Source organism: Trachurus japonicus, chromosome 15 (genome assembly GCF_045865225.1).
Source record: "Trachurus japonicus isolate A0001 chromosome 15, Traja_1.0".
Taxonomy (NCBI): domain Eukaryota; kingdom Metazoa; phylum Chordata; class Actinopteri; order Carangiformes; family Carangidae; genus Trachurus; species Trachurus japonicus.
The window spans coordinates 19918633-19936041 of NC_140921.1; the positions used below are offsets into that span (position 1 = coordinate 19918633).

Sequence of the window (17409 nt, forward strand, 5' to 3'; positions counted from 1 at the left end):
CTGTGATGAAAGCGGCAAAGTGGGAAAGTGCGCAGTTGACATATTTGATGGGGTTTGTCACTTTTGTCAAAATAAACGAAGCTGCACTCAAGTCTCCCCACCCAGTAGAGTCACTCTGCTACACTCCAGGGCAGAGAAATAAACCGAAAGTGCTTAAACCTCCTACACCCAGCCCCATTTATAATCCTCCTTTGTCTTCTTTGCCATACTGATGTTAGGTCTCTTCCAAAAGGCAGTGCTAGTTGTGCAGTCACGGTAGTCTATAAATAAATGTAAAATAACAAACATCTGCACAATGGAAACAATCAGCCTAGCTCAGCATAATGACTGGAAGTAGGTGAAAGCCTATAGGACCACTAAAAGCTCTGACAGATTACGTTCTGTTTGTTTAGAACATACAAAAACTGAGGTATCAAAACATTTCTGGCTGTGATCAGTCAGACCAGCTGCTAATACTGTTGACTAAACTGTTCCTCAAAGCATGAAGCAAACATTGAAAACAGAGTTTGTAGTCATACGAGCTGCTTTGTGAGGTTGTCCCTGGCTGGCATTACATGCTAAGATGCTGAGGTTTTTACCTTCATCATCTGAGTTTGGCCTATAAATGTGCTTGGAGTTAGTAATTATTAATAATAATTACTGTGGTAAGACTTGTACTTGCGGAGGTGTGAACATTTTTTTAGAAAATCCATCCAATACACTCTGAGATTTCCTGTTTAGTCTAACAAGAGAGCCAGCAGTAGAACCATCCACTGAGCCATGCCACTAACAATAAACCACTAAAAGTGTTTAGTGCATTATATTATTATACATTATATATTTACCAAGATGGCAAAACCTGTCTAACATTTTGTCTGTGGTGGATATTTCATGTACTGTCTGTGTTTCTATCTGCAGGGAGACTCTGGTGGAGTGATGGGGCCACCAGGACCTCCTGGTCCTAAGGGTGAGCCTGGAGAAGCTGGAGGTGGATTTATGGTGGGTACAATAATCTGACAGTGTTGGTTTCATCCCTCAAGTCACAGAAAACAAAAATAGAAAATTGTCAGTGGAGATCAGGAAACACAAAGAACAACAGCACAAGAAAATTCACCAGAAGTTCACAATGTCTAGATCATCTGCAAACAGCTTTAATAGCTGAAGATAAAGCAAACTAGCCTCCTCTCCTCCAGCTATGTTGCTGCCATGACATTATGTAGATGCAATGCCATTAAGTAATCCACTATTTGATAACCCAAGCCTGGGTAATCAGCTATCTTCCCATTTTGGAGCTTATAGCTATTGAAGTACTCTCTTTTATAGGCTTGGCTTTGCATATAGAAATGTTCATTATAGCTTCACCAAAAAGACAGCACATGTGCAGACAGGGCCTCATATGTGGTTGACACCATTTGCACTCCTCAATCACTGGGAAGCGCTCCACGGCTTTAAACAATCATGTTTGTTTGTGTGTGGCAACGCTGAACTGAACATTAAGCTCGACAACAGACCCACTCATCAAGCAAGAAGGACTGTGTTCAACTGAGCAGAGTAATAAGGGAAAGCTTGCGTTCAGCCAGACGTATTTAAAGCTCTTTAATGTACTCTCTAGCACTGTAGAAATTGGTGCGGGATTGGAAAACGGGGATCTATGTGTGTGCACGTAAGTTTCAAGGGGACATGTTTACAGCAAGCTGATGACCTCTTGTGTTCTTGCATAGTTCAAAAGCTAAACAAAGAGAGATGTGTATCGCTGAGAGACTGCATAGATCCTGATAGTCTTTTACGGACGTCAGTTCTGTCTGGAGGCACTGGAGGAAAATGGATTCTCCACATTTTATGGTTTTTGTTATGTAAGACACAGAAAGGGAAAAAAGCAATAAACAGAGCTCAATACAGACGGTCAGAGCGTCTTTAATGAGTCAACCTGCCCAAGAAGTTAATTTCACCGTATTGATTTTGCTTTTAAATGAATAATGAGCAATTTATTCTTTGTTTCTTTTGACTTTTATTATTTGCAATGCATTGTGTCCCACTCTCAAGTACTGATATAAAGGTTTTGTTTCAGTTGTGCCTCTGCACAGCGTCTAATGGAACTGTTTTTAAAAAGAAAATGGTGTTGGAGGATCGTATAATGTGGTTCTGCACTTCCTAAACTATTATGTTTTTGTGGATTACCACATTTCTCCCAAACACTCTAACTAAAGTGCTGTGTTAGTTCAAATCCAACTTTTGCACATCTAATTTACATTGTGCAAAGTAGGACTTGTAACACTAACACATGCTGAAAACAGAAATCAATGTCTCATCTGGACTGTACAGTAAATTATGCTCACAGTGGCCTCTGTTTCAATCAAGCTTTTCGTCTGTAGTATGGCATCATCAGTCTGCCTCTGTACAAAGTCGCTATTATAAATGTTGTAAACAGTATTGAACATGAGCTCCTGATGCAGTGCTGTGCTCAGACAGTTTGCACTGTGTAGTGGAGCTCATGCAGATTCAATATTCCTCTTTAAATTCCAGCACTAGAGCGGCTCCTTTTGCTCTGCACCTCAGGCTTCAAAGTGAATTGCTGATGTGTGATGAGTGAATCCCTATTCTGATGTCCTCTTCCTGTTGTTTTCTAGGGTGACGGGTTGTCTCTAACCAGAGGGTCTCGCGGACCCAAGGTAGGAAGCACATATATGATTCTCTATGTGCATTTACATGTATACCACATAGATGTGTTTTACTGTCTTCAGGTGGATCAGTGAATTGTGTTGGTATATTTGTGTTTTCATCCAATACATTTCCATCTATTTCAACCATTTATCACTTAATTAATTGTTGTTTAGACCTGATGATTTGTTTTCACGCTGTTTCAATTACAACACAAACTGAATAAGAATTAGTGCAGACGGCTTCCTGTGATGGTGTTTCCTGATCTGGCTCCTCTGTATTCAGCCACACGTTTCTAAGATCACATTATTTGTGTGTGTGTGTATGTGTGTGCATGTGTGTATCTGTGTGTGAGTATGTGTGTGTGTATGTGCTGGGGTGGGGGTTGCTTGTACACATGTAAAGCGCTTTGTGCTACATTTTTAATGTATGAAAAGTGCTTTATAAATAAAGTTTGATTGATTGATTGATTGATTGATTGATTGCTAGTTGAGCTGTAGTGCAGTCTGTCTGGTTGCTTATCACTGCTGTTGTTGCTATATTTAAATGAGCCACAATAGGCTTAGATACGGCACGTGTTTCATTTTAAACGTTCCAAGGTTTTCTGGTGATATCATGCTGAGTTTGGTTGGAGGTTCAGGAAATAACACTCATAATCCTTGAGATAATAACAATCACCAAAGGTGTTGTCATAGATAATAAGAAAAAGAGGACCTGGAACATTACTGTGTTTCATAGCCTTGAAGCTACTAAAAGCAAAGTGTAACGGCAGAGTAAGTGAAGTCTGAATGCTTTAATGCTCCTCCGTGGATCCAAGAGTCACGGAGAGCTTCTGCACTATCGCTGAAACCCCACTTACTGCTCGCTTGTATTTTTGTCAGGGTGAGAGAGGCGTCCCTGGAGTGCCGGGAGACCATGGTGAAAAAGGCGAACCTGGAGAGAGTGTCATGGGCTCACCTGTGAGTATGATGTTGTATTGATTGGTTCTGTATCTCCCACATTTATCATTTAGTTCAAACCGTGATACCTCCAGATTCGTGTCTCCAGGCGTCGAAAGAGCGAGATCCTCTTTGAATATCAAGATCAGTTGGTCATTAAATTCAGTCTCAGATGAAAACGCTGGTCATTACCGTGAGGTGGGGGTGTATTGCACTCTGCCTTCATCATATATGCTCTGCACTGCTAGTTTGAACCTCACAGATTTGATTGTGAGTGAGTCTGCTTTCATTTTTGAAATACAGGATTGTTGGAGACAGAGAATCAATAGAGCAAAAGGTGTCTAACACAATTCCTTTATTGGATGCTGGGTGCTAGAGGGCAGATGGTGTTAACAAGATGTGTGATGTGTTCTTAGGGCCCCATGGGACCCCCAGGAAAGCCGGGAATTGAGGTCTGGTTCCACAACACACAAACAACATGATGAAGTTTATTTATATCTCTGATTTTTCAGCTTTCTCATTGATGCAGTGGCCACAATTATTTTACAACACAAATAATACTCTGCAGCATATAAAGCAAGATTGTTAAAATGATCGGTGTCTGGGTATTTTTCAGGGCCTCCGTGGACCCCCAGGGTTATCCGGCCCTCCTGGAGTTCCAGGAAGAGAGGTGAGTGAACTCAGTCTATCTCTCCACTCTTACTCAGTCCTCACACATCTGCAGCTAAAAGATGGCTGGAAGCATAAAACAATGACAGCAACCCACTGCGAGCAGCGATGTATCACAGCTCCTGGATACAAATCCCCACCAGCTGAGATGGGTGTGAAAAGAAAGTTAGAGTCTTGCATGTCTGCTTGATATCATTGCCTGGAGGATTGTTAACTCCTTTTTTTTGTCACAATTAAAGGGCTCCCCTGGTCGACCAGGACCCCCGGGCCCTCCTGGACCCCCAGGTGAACGAGTAAGTAAGAGTATCTAATTTATGCTGTCTACGGTTCAGCATCACTGATCTGCAGTGGGATCTTCTGAGCTAACCTTAGAGCCAATTTCACTATTAAGAGAGCGGCTCCGATTTGGGGATAATTAGCAGCTAGTCCTACTGTTCACCAGCCAGCGTCACTTTCACAACAACGTTGGAGTTTAGAGCACACTGGCAGCACCCTGTTGTTAGCACATGTTGTCACGGCATTTCTTGTCTTTTTATGTGCTTGAAGTAAGCAGCATTCACCACAGTGCTGATAGCGCCATACAAGTGCTGCTGTGGCTGCGTCACCGCCGTGTAAATTTAGCCTTTCAACCCATTCATATTCATTTGTTGTAAAGACCCATGAAAGCCATTTATAGTCCACTTTATATTTTTGAAAAATACACAGGCTGTAGTTCAAAATGTTTTTGTTCTCAACTCCAGAGAACAACAATAGTTTGAGGATGTGAGGATGCTGTCTTCTAGCAACAAAGTTATTAAACTGTTTCCTCAAGCGTTGCAGATATGAACTGAAAATGAAACACTAACTTCAAATTTTGTTTAAAAATGTTTGGGGTAAAAATCACATCCCTTTAAGGCACATAGGACGGTCTTATAAATTGATGTTTTGAGCAAATTACAAGATGCAGTTGCCCGAAACAACAACAGCAAAAATATTTCTTAAACATGAAAGATGTGTTCGCTTTGAAATTAAGACTGTGGAGATATTTCATGGATTTTTTTTTTGTTTTGTTTTCTTCTTTTTTGTGACAGACTGCCCTGCCCATGGTTGGAGACAAGAGTGCTTTACCTAAGGTATTTTGTCTTCATAGTTGATGATAATTATAGCTTTTCACAAACAAAATTATACAAAGGGTTGTCTGGGTTAGTATTTTAAACTAGTCTGTAATTGGGTAGGGTACTTTTAAAAAATATACAATATATGATGCTATCAGTTTAGAGAGACAGTAAAAGCCCTTGAGTGCCTCCATCAGGATGACTGGGGGAAGTAGCTGTAGAGACAGACTCAAATAATCTCCAAGAAATCCAGATTTACTCATTCACTGCAGGTGCACAGTGGTGGCGTACTATAAAACAACATCCTTTTAATAAAGATGATGGAGTATAGAAATACACCAGGAGTGCACCAGTGAAAACACTTAAATACAGATATCACTGGTACTTAGAATTACGTCTCCATTCACACAGAACTGCACATTGCTTATTTCACAGCAGTCGTCCCTAGTGTAAAGAGGCTTTAAGGTTTTTCTAGATGCAAATGACGGTCAATAATTAATTTCTTGTCCTTGCAGATGCTGCATGGTATACAGAAAACACCCATATACATAGTTTAGTTGAATACTGATTCATACTTAATACTGCATCAATCGATCTTAACAGGCAGCACCAACCAAACATCAAATTAGGAAAATGTAATCATATTACAACGTTTGTTTATTAGGACTTCATGCTGACTTCACAATGGTTGAGACATGAATAGAATGTTATCCAATTTCCAGCATCCATTATTCACTCAGTAAATATGTGTATATGTACTATATAGTATGTGTGCCAACAAAACATGGCCTCTAATACACAAGTCTGTAGTGAGTGTGATGAAACCTGATATTCCTCCATCACTGTTTTCTAACATATTTTTTTGTATATTTCAAATCAATTGCAAAAAAAAGGTCCAAAGAAGAAAATCCTTTGAGAACAGCTCTGCCTCTCTCACCACTTCTCCTGGTTAAATGTAATTTCCTCAGGCTGATTCCCCTTGTCACTTAAACCTTCACCTCCAAATGTTGAAGCGTCTGCTCTCTCACCGAAGGTTTTGCAAGTCTGGTCCCTTAAACCACCAGACTCACATCTTGTATCTCACCTTGGACGTGTGCTCCAACATGTTCATTATAAGTAAAGGTTATTTTGTTCATTGTATCGCAGGAACCGTATTCAGATGCATAAATTGCACTGGCACCGCAAGGCTGATTTGAGAGCAGAGAGAGCTGAAAGACAGATCAAGTGCTTCTTTTATGGCTGTTACTTTTATAATGGGTAGATTCTATCAAATGACTGATTAGTTTCCCTTTTTCTTTGCCTGAAGCGGATTACTCACCTTACATCATGTTGTTACCTGCAGGACAGCACTTAGCTAAATTAAACTATTTCATTTTTTAATACTTAATGCACTTCAACTCTGACAATAAATAATATGCCCTGATTTGACTACTCAATGACTGATGGGAGCCAGATGCCAGTAGTGTTATAATCCTCTGTCACCCCTACCTTTGGTGTCACCCAAGTAAGTGCTCTGCTACTTTACGCAGCCTTTTCACAGTTGTTTAGTGGCACTATAATTAGTATTCCAACAGCTCGTTGCCACCTACAAAAAAAGGAGCTAAATACATTTGGCTCAGGCCATGTTGCTTTTCATTCATGAAGTCAATAATGGCGTGCTGTCTGCAGTTTTATGACAAGCATGTGCACATTTTTCATTTTGTATTACAGCCTCAGTCTGTAGTCAAGCGCTGCTCTTTTAATGGTGTAGACTACCTGTGTCTCCTCCCTCCCTCCAGCTTAGAGCTCCCTCCTCTTTCCTTGAAGGTGCAGTGTCGATATCAAGCCTGGATCAGGGACAATGATATTTAAGATTCTCACCTAAATGTCACAGTCAATGAGTTTGACAAAGTTCACCACTCACCTAGATGAGAGGCACTCATGGTGGGTTCACATTATTTCTGCTATGTAGACATTTAGAGAGCACTTTGTGTCAGTTGGGGTCTTGTCCTCCACCCAGGGGATGTGACATAATAAAGGGCGAGAATGCAGTGCTGCAGCACAACTTGATGAAATCTTATCTGTGCCACCACTTTTGCTTCCTGCCGTCCCTGCACTGGCAGAATGCCTGCAGTGTGTGCCAGACGAGAGTCCCGGGGCTGCCTGGGCAGAAAGGAGAGAAGGGGTCCCCTGGAGCGCAAGGAGTAGAAGGCATGGTGGGAGAAAAGGTAACAAGTAACACCATCGACCTGACAGGCAATTTGGAACAAGACAGTGTAAACATGTTAACCTGACCTTGATGCTTTTCATTACATGACACATGTTACATTTCCTGTTGGCTTTGCTGATTTCATACTTTGAGTGTATGTGTGTCCACACCCATGTTCATTGTGTATTTCTGTTCTAAACAGGGAGATCCAGGTGTAAGAGGTCCTACGGGTAACCCAGGGAAAGAAGGCCCAAAGGTAGACAAAGGAATAGTATAAAGATGCTAATTACTGCAAAACATACAATGTATTTGTACATTGTATATGTGATTCTAAATTTATGATGTATGTTTCTCAGTAGGACCAAATCATCTGTAACACTAATAGATACATTCTGTGATATTGTTTATTGAAATGTCTAGTACATATAGATTTACACTGACAAACGCTTTTCAGAAATTGCCTTTTGGATTATCTCTGGGAGCCTAACCATCTGTTCTACAACTCATATTATTCTGTACACTCTTATGTGCTCACTGCAGAAGTTGTTGCTATGGATACTGTGTTGTGCCACGGTGAAGCAGGCTAGGCAATTTCAAGTCGTGTGCTGTAAGAGGGGAAGAGACATTTTGAAGTTTACACCCATCAGCCTTTAGTTTTAGGCCTTTTCATGTTGGGAGAAAAACATTCACTTTTCCCTCCCTCACTGATTCTGCCTTTTTCCTGCAGGGAGTAAAGGGAGAGAGAGGGTTCCCAGGCCCTGCAGGAGATAAAGGCGATGAGGTGAGTGAAAAAAGTTTATCTAAACAAATTAATCCAGCAGTTATCTAACCATCTGGAAGTCACTGTGACATTGAGAGGTGGGTTTTTCAAAAGAATGTAAATATATTGTAATGTCTGGCTCATCTTCAAGCCTGTCGACACTCTGAAAGTCTTTTTTCAAAAGACGCTATCAAAAGCTACCACAGTACTGCATGTGCACTATGGCCTAGCCTTTGCATTTTGAGGAGCTACTTTATAAAGAACGTAGCGTGCCCTGCATGTGTGTGTGCGCTAATTAAAAAACAAGGCACTCTTTAGAGGAGCTGAGAACCGATTCATAGGTCAACTTTCAGCTCTGAACTGCAATGACAGGAAACTTTCACTAACAAGCACCTTGTTACTAGATTATACAGGCTCAATAAACCCATGTTCTATTGCTCAGTTTAAGTTCTTTTTTCCATTTAGTGATAGAATAAATAATTGAGGGAAAACACATGCAGAGCATTCCTAAAATAAATAAATGAGTGCTGTAAACGGTAAACCATTCTAGACAGCTAAATGTTTTACCGCTTGTGCACATTCAATGGTGCTGTTAAGATAAGAAATATTAACATATGTATCCAAGCAGCCAGAAAAGTCCTCAGAGTCACCCTCTACGGTGTAGTTGTGAGCTCTGTGTGGTGTATCATTTTATCCGTGATTGCTGCTGCTAATGGCTTCCTGGAAAAGCTTCTCTGGCAACAAGAACACAAACAAAACAACACAATACGTTACACCTTAGGTAATGAATGTTCAGTAATTCAGCAAGGTGTGAATGATGTGTGAAGTACTGCACCATCTTATCTATTCAACATCCTGCTTCTGAGAAGGACCTAGAGGGTATAGTGGAGATACATAATAGTGGAGGAGGCACAGCAGAGTGTTGTTTGGAACATAAATGTAAATAATGTAACAAAACCAAATCCACTCCTCCAGGGGTCTCAAGGAGTGCCAGGACTTCCTGGTGTGACCGGTCGTACAGGGGCTCCGGTAAGAAGCCTGTCCTGGTATTCTACAGAATTTCCTCCATTATTTCATAACATGAAATATTTTTTTATTGTTATGGGACTATTTTATCATAATATGTGTCAAGGTTTGTGCTTGGATCAGATTTCATGCAAGGATGCTGTTTTGTTTGCAGGGGCTTATGGGTAGGCCAGGTCCTATGGGCCAACCAGGAGGAAAAGGAGAAAAAGTAAGTGTTTTCCATTCCACATATCTATAATTAACATGTTTGAATGCTCCTCTAAAATGTGGTTTCTAAATGTAAAATATGTATAAAAGCTCAAATTAAATTGGTTTAGGTTTTTACCACATTAGATATAATTTAAATAATAAATTATAACTATAATTCAGCCAATAATTTGAAAAAATATATAATTTCAAGATGTTTATTGTTACTGTATATACTGTAGTAAAGTCCAGTTTTATTGATTTTTTTCTCAGGGATGGCAAATGAAGTGACATGCAGTCAGATTACTTCAGAGACATGTTTAAGAGTTCCTCTGCTTTTTCTTTGGCAGGGCGGTGAAGGCCCCGCAGGCAGACCAGGTCTTCCAGGACCTCCAGTAAGTTCACTCAGCTCCATCAGGAGCCTGCTGGTCATAACAAGTCTCTGTCGGAGTCACAAGTTCTCTGTGGCCCTCAAAGATAGCCTCGTAAACCAGCCTCTCACGGAAATGCATTTCTCGGGAGAGTCTGGCCTCATCCCCCCTCTAAGTGTTTGGGGTGGGCGGGAGCTGGGCGGGAGTAGTAGCAAAGACGGTTTAATATCTTTGGTAGTAGCGTTGACAGACAACCCCATTCAGCCAATCAGCAAGTTGGTGTAGTGACGGGGCTTTGCACCAGTCAGTCCCTGATTGGCCAACGTGCTGTGTCAATCATAGCGGGCGACGCTGATTGGCTCGGCCTTCTGAGGGTTTCAGTCCAAACGCTTACAGCGGCAATGAGGCCAGACTCTCCCTCGGAATGAAATGAAATGCACTTCCGCGAGAGGCTGGTTTACGAGGCTACCTCAAAGATGCACCGAAATATAAACTGACTCTTCTCATTCTAAAAAAAACAAACAATATTAATGGTTACAGACTCAAAGCCATCTATTTAACCCACTTAATGTGCTGACAAACACTTAAACTTGCTAGACTTAAAGCAGATAACAGCGGCACGGCCGTTTCGGCTAATGTTGTGTTCAAGGCAGGCTTTTGAAACCGTAAGTTACAGCTTCAAGTCACAACTACGACTTGGTAGCGTTCCAGGTAACCCGTAGCTCGTGTTTTTACCGTCCTGTTGTCTGTGAAAGTTCCCTATAACGGCCACTCGTAACTTCCGACCCGTGAACTCGTACCAGATCGAACTGGTATGACTTCACAGGAAGGAAAAACACAAAGTACGAGTTTCCTTGAACGCACCATGAGTTAGCAGCCCCCGCCCTTGTCAGGCATCAATTGGTCCTCGTGCTACGTCACCACATTCACGCGCATCCCTTGGCTGCACACACAGCCCTTCATGCCGTTCTCTCCCCTCATTGGATAACACTTGTATCCCACAAGGAAAATTTTCTCCTCGGGTTACAGCAGAGCAGAGTGACGGAGAGACTCGTGTTTAGGCTGAAATACTTCATGTAAGTGATTGCTGACGGAAAATAGGACTATTTAGGACTTATATTAACAAAAACATTCCACTGATATCTGCTTTAAGCTAGACTTTTATCTTGCTTTTATCGATACCATACAAAGATCTTCTTTTCCCATGTCCATGTGAAGGTCATAATGTTCAAAAAGAAGGAAGAACGCACAGCGGTTTCAACGGCTGTCTTCTTCAGAAGACAGCCGTTGAAACCGGTCTGTGTGTTTAGTTGCCTGTACCTGTGAGTAATTAAAGTTACACGAAGGACACTAGGTGTTGCTGGCTTTTTGTTTGTACAAGGTCATAATGTTGCCTTGGCACCTCTTTCTACAGAAATCTGCCGTTGATGCACTCATATTCTGCTCAGTCATACAGTGTTTAGTGTAACAAGAAAAACACAACTGACATACAAGTACGGATGTGATGAAATTGTAGCGACCTACGCACTGGCACTGAATCATGTTCCCTTCCTTTAAAAAGGCCAGTGAGTAAGCACTTCCAAAGGCAAATCTATAATTCATCAGCCGTCCCCTTGAACCTGCCGTGCCCCCCCACACCACCACCACAACACCCTGGCCTCATAAACTGCAGTCTAGGAGGACAGGGGATGGCTCAGTGGCCTGAAAAGGGCACAGGCATCCACTTGCTTCTAAATGAGAATCTTGACTCCTTCTACATTTTACAATAGCAGCTCTCTCTCTCAATGTATCATGGGAAAAACATTCTTTTAGCATCTAATAGTACCCAAGAAGTATAGATTACCTCGTTCTCATAGCCAAATCTCTTTTAATCAGTGTGCTCTTTTGTATTTCTGAGATACTCTCGATTTTTTTTTTGAATTACCACTGGCTCAGGGATTATCAAGACAAGCCTAGTGTTCTTGGTTTTTTTTCTCTCTTTTCACATCTCACTCTCTCGCACTCCCTTCTTTCTCCTTTGTGTAATCACCAAATGAGCTATTGATCTTTCTCATGTAGCTTTTAAGGGCTTAACACTGTATAACTGCTGCAGACCTACTGTACAGTTTTCTTTAAAGACTCCTGGTGCCTAAAACTCACAGAACAGTGAAGAGAGTCTCTTCTCAGAGATGCGTCTGATTTTCTGCTGATTGTGTTTTTCACACAGGGCAACGGGATGAGCAGTCTGTACAAGCTGCAGGTAAAGACTCTTCAAATGACGTCAGAAGTGATAATGTCATTGTGATCCATTGAATGCAGTGCCTTCAGTCATATGAGAAACTAATCTGTGTTTGTGGTTCAAAGGAATTTCTGACCTATATTGTAAAATATGTAGTTATAACATTTAAAAAAAATGTCATTCCAGAGTGGTGGAGCTATTTCAGGACCCCCTGGAGCTCCTGGTGCTCCGGTAAGAATAATCACTTGTTATGCCTCAAGCAAATCCTTTACAGTATAGTGTGGAGAAACACTAGCACATAGACATGTTGATACTGTATAAGCCGCAGAACCGGGGAGAGGTGAATAACAAATAACCTGACCAGCCCTGCAGTGTTGTCTCAGCTTCTGAGGCCCCTATATCACAGTCAATCATGTTCAGTGAGAGCCCTGGTCGGTGAAGGCCAGGAGGCTTCCTGACTTTCAAACAGGTGTCTCTGACCCGCCCCGGGACACGCAACATCAATGATATGCAAAATGGTCTTGGAAGTTCAGCCGCTCTACACAGTGCAAAGCCGGGTCGACCCGATTTGCTTATCAGCTCCCCCTGCTCCTCTTTATCAGACAGTTTGTAATCTTGTCCAGTCCTGGGAGACATTCACTCACAGGCCCTGTAGGGATCCATTCACCTCAACCAACACTTAAGGTGGTGACAATAAATAGACACTCTAATATCCCCAGTGCACAATGCACATGAACCACAGCTAAATCTTCAGGATGCTTCCCCCTGTACTGCATCCATCACAGCCCAACAGCTCCACTGGAGCAATCGATAAGGAAGCATCTTAATCAGGGACAAGGGGCACAATTTTTCAATAATTCCTTTTTTTTTCAATCTTGGAAAAAAGCTGAAATACTAAAAAAAAAAAAAAAAAAAAAAAAAGATTTTTAAAATGCGTGACCTGAGATTAAAAGTAAAGATTGTGTGATCACCAGACCAGATTATGGGACCCTGTTCGTTTTTAATTTTGCTTGGGAGAGGCCACAGTTACATATAGTGGATGTGAGATTTACACACAGAGGCTGTGAGAAAAGTGACACAATGATGCACTATTAATTTTAATGACAATAACTTAGAGTAGCCGCATGTCGTCTTTGACTGTATTTATGATCTTTATGGGAGCTGTTGTCACATTCATGGGAGTAATCTGTCCTTTTTCCCCCCTGTTTTTTAAGGGTCCCAAAGGAGACGAGGGAGACGCAGTGAGTTGCAGCTTTTCATCCTGGAATATATTTTTATGAAATATTTGTCTATTTTTGTGCTGCCAAAAAAATAGAGAAGTCAGAGTTGCCAGTTGCTTTCCATCACTGTCTCGGTGGTTCTCTCCAACATAGTCAATACACCCTGAAGCCTGAGCACTTAACCACTCTCTGTAGAACTCCAGCACACAGCAAAAAATGATCACATCTCCAGCAAATATCAAACTGTTGTACCATATTGTCTTGCCAGTGGGAACCTATGAACCCTCCCTGCACTTCAAATACCCCTCCCCCACCACCACCACCAACCTGACGCCTGAAAACAATCCACACAGACATGGAAACAATTTGACGCATCGACTCGAATTCTTTATTCTCACAGGGCCAATTGCATTTTTTATTGTTTTGTTGCACAGTGATTTTTCACCAGGATGTTAATTTGACATTTTAATAAATTGTGTGAGTGGCTCCAGTGCTGTGGTGGAATTGCCCCAATCCGTCTCACAGCTGATCCTCTGGCTGGCCCGCTCTCCCCTTAGCCACACTCGCTTATTCATGACAATCTACATGTGTGACAATTACCTGCACAATCCGTCTATGTCAGCACCAGTTGCCCCTCTATTCAGTGAAATGGCATTTCTCCATGGCAGTTTGAGCAAGATGAGGTAGATAGAGGACATCACTTGTTCGAACGCAGGGAATGGCTCTCTATTTTTAGTGCTGAAAGCAAGTCTGATTGTGACTGTCAAATGGAGCTTTTTTTTCTATCCCATCTGTAGCGTACAAGGTCTGACAGCGTGTGTCATAGATCATGTAATATAATACACTCAGGTTGAAGTATTGTCCTCTTAGGATTATCCTCATATTGACACATGAAGGGTTGTATTAACACCTGGCCAAGAATATCAAGAGGAGCGGGGACGATGTGTCAAATCTTGGCTCCTGCAGAATTTCATTTACCTGCCTTTGTTTTGTTTTGTTTTGTTTTATTATTAGATCCCCATTAGCTGCTGTACAAGACAGCAGCTATTCTTCCTGGGGTCAAAACATCTTACAAACATTTCTGTTTCAGAATTTAACACAGAACATTCAACATAGATCATCATCATTCATACAGTGGACAACAGCAACACAAAACATAAAAAAAGCTCACATCTCATTTACAAACTGTTCTTAAAGTACAAAGAAACAGAAATCATTCGTTATTTGTGACATGCAACCGTCTCTAATGGTCAGAGAGTCACTCCCTCTTGTAAAAACAAATACATCTTTAGTCCCTGTTTAAAAGAGGCGGCACTACCTTCTCGCATCAAAAATCTCGGCAGAGCATTCCATGTAGCCATCGCTCTATAATGAACAGTTTTTTGTTTTGCATTTGTTCTACATGGGGGCAACAGGAAACGACCTTCTGAAGACTGCCGAGTAGAATAGTCGTGACTTTCAGAAAAAAACACTAATTTATTATAAAAAATTACTGGGTTTTTTGTTATTGTAACGTTTTTTACAAAACAAGCCTTTGTGTAGCTTTGATCTTTATTTGCTTGCTTATGCCTAATGTTTACTTGCAGCCTTATAATAATGTCCTAAACCAAGCTCTCTGTCCAGGAATAGCACCATTCCTGGTTGCAGAAACCCCAGTTTTTATCAGAAGTGACTGCTTTCAGCAGGTCTTGTGTGTTTCTCTCACAGGGGGAACCAGGGGCCATGGGTTTACCCGGGCTTGAAGGGCTACCTGGTGCCAAGGTAAGCGACGGTATTGACCCAGAGATGCGTCTCATCTGCTGTGACCTACCCTGATTACCAAGTTAGGAAACGTGTTTTCTCTCCATTTCATTTTCATTACTGAACATATTAGGTGTAATTTTCTGAAATGAGACATCCTGCCGAAAATGACTGCCTACTAAAAGGCTCGCCAGTGTGAGAGTGAGTCAACTTAAGGGAAAGCGATAATGTTGAGGAGAATTCAATCACTTGCTGTTTCTCTTTTTTGAAAACCTGACTATACTAAATTCAGGTTGAATTTTTAAATGGGAAATAGTGCAGTAGTACAACAGCAGTGTGGAGCTTAAGTGTTTCTTTAACAGGTAACCATCCACACAGTGAACCCCTACTAGGGCGCATATTCATTAATGGAACAAAACTAGCCCTGCGTGCTATTTCTCACAGAATAGAAAGAGCTGATGGTGTTTGTGTGTGTTTGCTTGTGTGCGGGGTAAGGTTATACTATCAAGGGAGTGATGTAAGGAGGTTATTTATAGATCAATTAGTAGACAATTCATATGTTTGTACTTTTGTTGCAATTTTTTGCATTGCATTTGTCCAAATGTTGAGGTGCATAGGCTTTCATTATTTATTTTCAGGTTTAGACAGTTTCTAATATCACTATAAGTGTCTCTGCTTGACATGGCAGTGAGTGATTTATGTGTATTCATTATGGCATGTGTGTATCTTCTAAGTGACACGTATTGTTGTTTCCTTCAGGGTGATATTGGTTTGCCTGGTCCAGCCGGGACATCAGGTCCTCTAGTAAGTGAGTTTTTTTTTTTTTCTTCTTCTTCTTCTCGATTAATTTACCTTGACTCATGCTCCTCCTTGATCAATCTGTGTTGTTTAAGTCCGCTGCTGGCAACAAGTCGATGATGTTTCACGGAGAACTCAGAATAGCAGCTATCAAAACAGGAGTCCCATAACGCCACACTGCTTCGATTAAGGGCTCGGATATAGATCTGTGGTCTGTTTGGTGGATTCTCCGTGCAGCTATAGTAGCAGCCGGTTGCTATATAATAAATGGGAGGTTGTAGAGGTGCGGTAGATATGACACTATTGAGGACCTGTCAAACATGGCCTGTTCTCTTCCTATGTTTGTGATTGACAGGGGAAGCCCGGCACTCGTGGAGAGCCAGGGATCCCAGGAGAGCCGGTGAGATGCAGCCTCTAACTCTCTTTGAGCTGTCAATCCACGCGTCATTCCTTTGTCACTGCCGACTGACACATCGGCTGTCTCTGTTCTCTGACAGGGTGAGAGGGGGCCGGTCGGTGAGACAGGATTCCCAGGGCCCGAGGGACCCCAAGGTGTTGCTGTAAGGATGCTACATGAAATCTGTTGCTCTTCCTTTTATAATCATAACAAGATGTTGCCAAAGAACCTTCCAGTGGCGTCCGGCCTGCAAATATGGCTTCAGAAAACACACTGTTCCTTCACTGTATATCAGCAGGTTGTTTTATCATTAATTACACTGGAAGAGGAACATGATTCAAGGACAACATGTATAAAATACGTGTTACGTGTTGTATAGACGATCACATTCCTCTATGTAATTACCATCAGAGATTGTTTCTGTAATTTTCCCTGTAAGCGCACAATGGAACAGTGTTCACACAGCAATCAGGATCATTATCCCTTGGTTGAGATATCTCATTAACTGTGGAGATTACTAGGAGTGCAACAGTGCTGATCCAATCGAAGGTGGGAGCTGATACGAAATGTCTTTGTTTGTGTTGCGCTCCTTGAGCAGGGCAGACCAGGAAAAGATGGAACTCCTGGATACAAGGTGAGTTGTGCAAACGCGCCGCAAATCCCCTTATAGAAAGTGCTTTACATCAGCCGAGGTACAGAAAGATGGCACAGCAGATTTTTATCCCCCCCCTCCTCCATCCCACCTCCCCTAAAGCTACAGCATCCTGAGTGCATTAAAGCCATTTGCATATTTGAGATTTTAACGATAAAAACTAAATGGAATCCTGCAGATTTAAGGCTTTGTTGACTTTTAGTCTTTCTACCCTAATTATACAGTTAATGCTTTCAGGCAATGATAAAATGTTTGTAATAGAGGGCAGTAGACACTTAGATTAAATGTGCATTTTCCTGCCTGATGAACCTGGCTAAAATTGAAACAAATACTGCAGCAGAGTCTGCTTTTAGGTGACTGATCTAATACATTACACGCTATTTACTACATAATCACACAGAATGGGCTCACAGCATGAAGAACAGATCTATCATGAATGGCCCTTCCCAGCAACATTGTACAATCTCATGCTGCCTCATTTACAAGATTTTTTTTTTCACCATACACCTTAATGA

General features: G+C 41.6%; 1 protein-coding gene across 6 annotated transcripts in view; it reads left to right on the forward strand.

Annotated features, from left to right (window-relative positions):
- The window catches only part of LOC146973609 (uncharacterized), a 100732-nt gene that overhangs the window by 70401 nt on the left and 12922 nt on the right, over positions 1–17409 (forward strand). For 5 of the 6 annotated variants that reach the window (XM_085800307.1, XM_085800308.1, XM_085800309.1 and 2 more), the window contains 21 exons: positions 898–978; positions 2607–2648; positions 3519–3596; positions 3992–4027; positions 4192–4245; positions 4484–4537; positions 5315–5356; positions 7441–7545; positions 7729–7782; positions 8254–8307; positions 9262–9315; positions 9467–9520; positions 9849–9893; positions 12076–12108; positions 12274–12318; positions 13302–13328; positions 15015–15068; positions 15807–15851; positions 16201–16245; positions 16343–16405; positions 16841–16876. In XM_085800307.1, the coding sequence (XP_085656433.1) occupies positions 898–978; positions 2607–2648; positions 3519–3596; positions 3992–4027; positions 4192–4245; positions 4484–4537; positions 5315–5356; positions 7441–7545; positions 7729–7782; positions 8254–8307; positions 9262–9315; positions 9467–9520; positions 9849–9893; positions 12076–12108; positions 12274–12318; positions 13302–13328; positions 15015–15068; positions 15807–15851; positions 16201–16245; positions 16343–16405; positions 16841–16876 (1101 nt within the window). Of the gene's footprint in view, positions 1–897; positions 979–2606; positions 2649–3518; positions 3597–3991; positions 4028–4191; positions 4246–4483; positions 4538–5314; positions 5357–7440; positions 7546–7728; positions 7783–8253; positions 8308–9261; positions 9316–9466; positions 9521–9848; positions 9894–12075; positions 12109–12273; positions 12319–13301; positions 13329–15014; positions 15069–15806; positions 15856–16200; positions 16246–16342; positions 16406–16840; positions 16877–17409 lie in introns of all 6 variants that reach the window. The other variant, XR_015037765.1, reaches the window with a different exon arrangement.